This window comes from Penaeus chinensis, chromosome 38 (genome assembly GCF_019202785.1).
Source record: "Penaeus chinensis breed Huanghai No. 1 chromosome 38, ASM1920278v2, whole genome shotgun sequence".
Lineage (NCBI taxonomy): Eukaryota > Metazoa > Arthropoda > Malacostraca > Decapoda > Penaeidae > Penaeus > Penaeus chinensis.
The window spans coordinates 7274851-7279850 of NC_061856.1; the positions used below are offsets into that span (position 1 = coordinate 7274851).

At 54.4% G+C, this 5000-nt stretch overlaps 1 protein-coding gene across 13 annotated transcripts in view; it reads left to right on the forward strand.

Annotated features, from left to right (window-relative positions):
• LOC125045785 (longitudinals lacking protein, isoforms A/B/D/L-like) overlaps positions 1-5000 on the forward strand; it is an 81243-nt gene that overhangs the window by 53164 nt on the left and 23079 nt on the right. The window contains exon 5 of one of the 13 annotated variants that reach the window (XM_047643265.1): positions 4443-4790. The exons of 8 other annotated variants lie outside the window; for them this stretch is intronic. In XM_047643265.1, the coding sequence (XP_047499221.1) occupies positions 4443-4685 (243 nt within the window). In that variant the 3' untranslated portion in view covers positions 4686-4790. 4 more of the 13 variants (XM_047643232.1, XM_047643244.1, XM_047643234.1 and 1 more) reach the window with 4 other exon arrangements.

Consider the following 5000-nt stretch of genomic DNA (forward strand, 5'->3'; position numbering starts at 1 on the left):
GGATGACTTGTTAAGGGAACGCCGGTAAATGTGTGTTGTTTTGGCATGATCATTGTGATGTGGTACACGTAGACTCCAAGTTGGGATTGTGTAATGAGTATATTAGATAAGAGAGGCCAATGAAGATCCTGGCAGTCCAGTCAGACGGACATTCAGGCCGGCAGACAGGAGTCAGAGGAGGACCTGGTTGTAGCTTTGATGTTGTGTTGAGCGGTCGGTGGTGGTCAGGCGCTGATAGCATTGTGTGTTGCAGGGGAACGGGTCCGTCATGTGTCCGCTGTGCAGGAAGAGGTTCCAGGGCCCCAACCGGCAGTACGTGCTCACTCGTCACCTGTCCACCACCCACGCGGTCGAAAAGCCCTACCGCTGCCCGCACTGCCCCTACCGAGCCGCCCGCCGCGACCACGTCTCGCGCCACGTCCGCATGGTGCACACTCCCCGCCTGCACGCGCTGGCCGCCGCCGCCACGCTCGCCACGCTGCCGCACCTGCAGGAGGACTCGACGCCGCAGCCGCAGTCGCACCCGGAGGACCTGCACCAAGACGAGGCGCGGCAGCACCGCCTGCAGGAGGAAGTGCAGCAACACAACGAATAGGCAGCGGTGCGGGTGCCTCCGCGCCCCGATTATCTACCTCCTTCAATGAAGTACCTGGGAAGGGAACGCTAGAGAGATTTTAGTTTATTTTAAGTTTTAGTTGTGGACTGGAGCGGCCGCCGCCAGGACATGCCCTGGCTGGAGCGCGCGCCCTAAGGAGTAAGCCATTAATGATGTTGCATTTTAACTTTGTATTTAAGGTGGTTCCGTGTGGCCTTCTTGAGACTGACCGAGTGTGTCGTTGCAGGCGGGCGGCGGCGCAGCCCCGGTCCTCGCCCCGTCCGTGGGCCGCATGCTGAGCCAGGGCGCGGCGGAGGCGGGCGCCGTCTGCCCCGTGTGTGGCAAGGCCTTCAAGGGCGACAAGTACAAGTTCCGCCTCAGCCGCCACATGATCATCCACACGGGGCAGAAGCCCTTCGCGTGCCCGCACTGCCCCTACCGCGCCAATATCCGCACCAACCTCACCCGCCACGTTGCCATCCAGCACGCGCACGCCCCGGTGCTGCCGCTCATGGCCCCCGCGCCGCCCACGCCCACCTACGACTTTTCTACCTCCGCCGCACATTCCAGAAACCCTACAATCAACAACCCGTATTTCACCTCAGAGTCCGTGAAGGAAACAGAACAGATTGAGTCGCGAACAGAGAACTTCGAATAAGAAATAAAATCAGTTGAGATTTCCGCGGAAACCCATTCAGGTTTCCGCGTCCCCCCCGCAAGTCGTTTACGAAAACCAAACTTACACAAAAGATTGACTGCTGGCCAGTGTTGCTGATTCGGTGAGTGCCTCCGCCACATCCCTCCTGAATAGTTATAGAGATCTTACTGTCTTCCAGAGGGCGCCCCTCTGCAGCCTGGGGGCCAGCATCCTGCTCCCCCCGATGGCTGAGGCGCCCCTGACCTCGGCACTGGGCTCACCTCTGGCTGCGACCTCCTTCAGCCACCCCTCCGCCGCCGCTGCCGCCCCCGCCTTACCCGGGACGCTCCCCGCTGAGCCGGCCCTTCAGTGCGCGGTGTGCGAGCGGCTGTTCAGCGGGCCCAAGAGGCGCTTCCTGCTGGAGAGGCACGCCAGGACGCACACGGGCGAGCGCCCCTTCCGCTGCCCCTTCTGCCCGCTGCGCTTCAGTCAGAGCGGCAACCTGGCCCGTCACGCGCGCCGCGTCCACCACCAGCCAGCCGCGTGAGCCGGGAGGCCAGCCTCTAGGGACGCCAGCCTCAAGGGACGCCAATCTCTAGGGACGCCAATCTCTAGGGACGCCAGCCTCAAGGGACGCAGAACTAAGACATTCCAAAGGACATCGTGCACTCCTGCCACACGCCGCGAGACGGCCGAGCGGCGACTCGCGGCTGTCAGGAGAGCGGCGGCCTCTCGCGCAGGAGAGGGAGGGGGGGAAGGTCGAATCCTCCGGCTCGCCTAATCACACGGATTGGACGTTCGCCGGAGGGATTGGCGGAGCGCTCTGCAACACGTGCGCCAGCGATAAAAGAACACTGTAAAAAATAATGCAATCTGACTTGTCGGTCGCATCGAAAGGTTAACAAAAGTTTTATTTTGTTTTAACGATTAGTTTTAAAGTTGGTCGTAAATGAATTGATCTAATCCGTTAATGAAAAGAATGGACGAGTTATTTTGATCAAGAGAGGGTAATCTCCGACGTAAGTGAAGCAAGTGAAACTCGGAGAAAACCATGCCGCCAGGCCTCGGTCCGCGACGAGGGACGAGGCGGGCGCATCGTGCTGTAGTGTAACTCCTCTAAAGGTAGCTGTATTGTTCTGTGCCATTGTACAAGTATTTTAGTGCGCTGACCCCAGTGCGATAATGTGATGTCATATGTTATATCATGATAAAAATAAAGAAATTACAGGTAAAGTAAACTGCTCTTTGTTTTCAACCTTTTTTTTTAGGAAGGATGCTTAAAGGCATCGGTTCAAAGATTACCACACCTAACAAACAGAGACATACACATACACATACACATACACATACACATACACATACACATACACATACACATACACATACACATACACATACACATACACATATACACACACATATACACACACATATACACACACATATACACACACATATACACACACATACACACACATACACACACATACACACACACATACACACACACATACACACACACACACACACACACACACACACACACACACACACACACACACACACACACACACACACACACACACACACACACACACACATATACACACACACACACACACACACACACACACACACACACACACACACACACACACACACACACACACACACACTCTCACACACACTCACACACTCTCACACTCACACTCACACTCACACTCACACATACACATACACATACACATACACATACACATACACATACACATACACATACACATACACATACACATACTCATACTCACTCACTCACTCACTCACTCACTCACTCACTCACTCACTCACTCACTCACTCACTCACTCACTCACTCACTCACTCACTCACACATGCACATGTACATGTACATGTACATGTACATGTACATGTACATGTACATGTACATGTACATGTACATGTACATGTACATGCACATGCACATGCACATGCACATGCACATGCACATGCACATACATAAACACATACACTTACATACACAGTGATTGCCAATGTTGCAAGCAGGAAAGGCGGGACAAAAGGAAGATGTAATTATTTATTTACATGTTTTGTTATTAATTGGTTTATATATTTATTTATTTATTTATTTATTTGGCATTACTTTCTTTACTTATTTGGCATTTATTTATTTCTTTATTTGTCATTTATGTATTTGTTTATTACATTTCTTTATTTGTTTATTATATTTCTTTACTTGTTTAATAATTTGTTCTTTTTATGAATCACGAATAACCTGACCTGACATGTTACATCATCCAGTGTAAACCAACTGAATATCCTCCCTGTATCAGAAGCAAATTAAAGGTCCGGGATGTGCTTAAAGACCTTCTTTTTTTTAAGAACCAAGAGACACCCGAGTCTTTCCCCATCACATGTGAGCCCCTGAGCGGCTGGTGTGTCCGCTGGAGCTACCCTAGTGTGTTCGTGCCCCAGTGTGAGCTCCGGGCGCCGGCCTCCTCAGCTGACACCAACAGCTGTCCCTTCTGTTTCAGGACGGCGGCGCTGTGATGGCTGCAGCAGGGGGAGGCCGGGGAGGAGGAGGAGAAGGGGGAGGAGGAGGGAGAGGCTGGGGAGGCCGAGGGGATGCACGGCTGTCGGTGCCCGTGGAGGGCGACCTGCTCAATGCCAAGGCTCCGGCGGGGGCCGAGCTGCGCTGCCCCTTCTGCGGCTTCGTGTCCCACGGGATCAACTCCCGCCAGAACCTGCACAACCACCTGCTCACGCACACGGGCGAGAAGCCGTTCCAGTGCCCCGTGTGCCCCATGCGCTGCCTCAAGAAGAGCAACCTCAAGCGGCATATGCTCAGGCACCACCCCGGCCCTGTCCACGCCCCCGGCCCCTCCCCCGGCCACGCCCCCTCCGGCTACGCGCCCCCCGGCCACGCCCCCCCAGGCCACGCCCCCCCAGGCCACGCCCCCCCAGGCCACGCCCCTCCCGACTTCCCGAGCGCCAACTGACCGAGTGGCGACGGGCGGCCTCTGGGACGAAGGTCGCGTGCGGCGCCCTGCGTGCGGCGCTGACCCTGTTGTTGCTTGTCGCATGCTGCCCTGTGCCATACTCGCTGTTCTTAGAGCATCCCAGCAAAGGCTTACAAACTTAAAGACTAGTTGAGTAAAGAGCTCTTGGAGACTGAGGCGTGTTTTCTCCTCCAGGTGGGCTTCCTGTGCGGTGTTTGCGGGCGGGTGTTTGTGCGCAAGGCGGATCAGGAGCGCCACACGCTGACCCACACGGGCGTGCGGCCCCACACCTGCCCCCACTGCAGCTTCGCCTGTAACCGCAGCAGTAATCTTTACCGCCATATCCGTTGCGCCCATCCCGCCCTGCTGCCGCCGCCGCCGCCGCCGCCTCCGCCACCGCCGCCGCCGCCCGTGCAGGGACACCTCCCCTCGAGATAGGGTGGCCGCGCGAGCGAGGGCGCCGCCAGTAAGACCAGAGTGACATGAGACCCAGAGAGAGTGAGAGAGAGAGAGAGAAAATGGATAAAAACGAGCAGGAAAAGGAGGATCTCGCAACGAAGTTGACACTAGAAGAGGACCATGAGAAAATAAATTATATTCCTAGAAATATATATATAATATATATATATATATATATATATATATATATATATATATATATAATCTTACTTAAAGTGCTGGGTGCCTTTAGGAGGGAGCTGTAAACAAAAGACTTTATTTAAGTGAGAGTGAGTGAGTGAGTGAGTGAGTGAG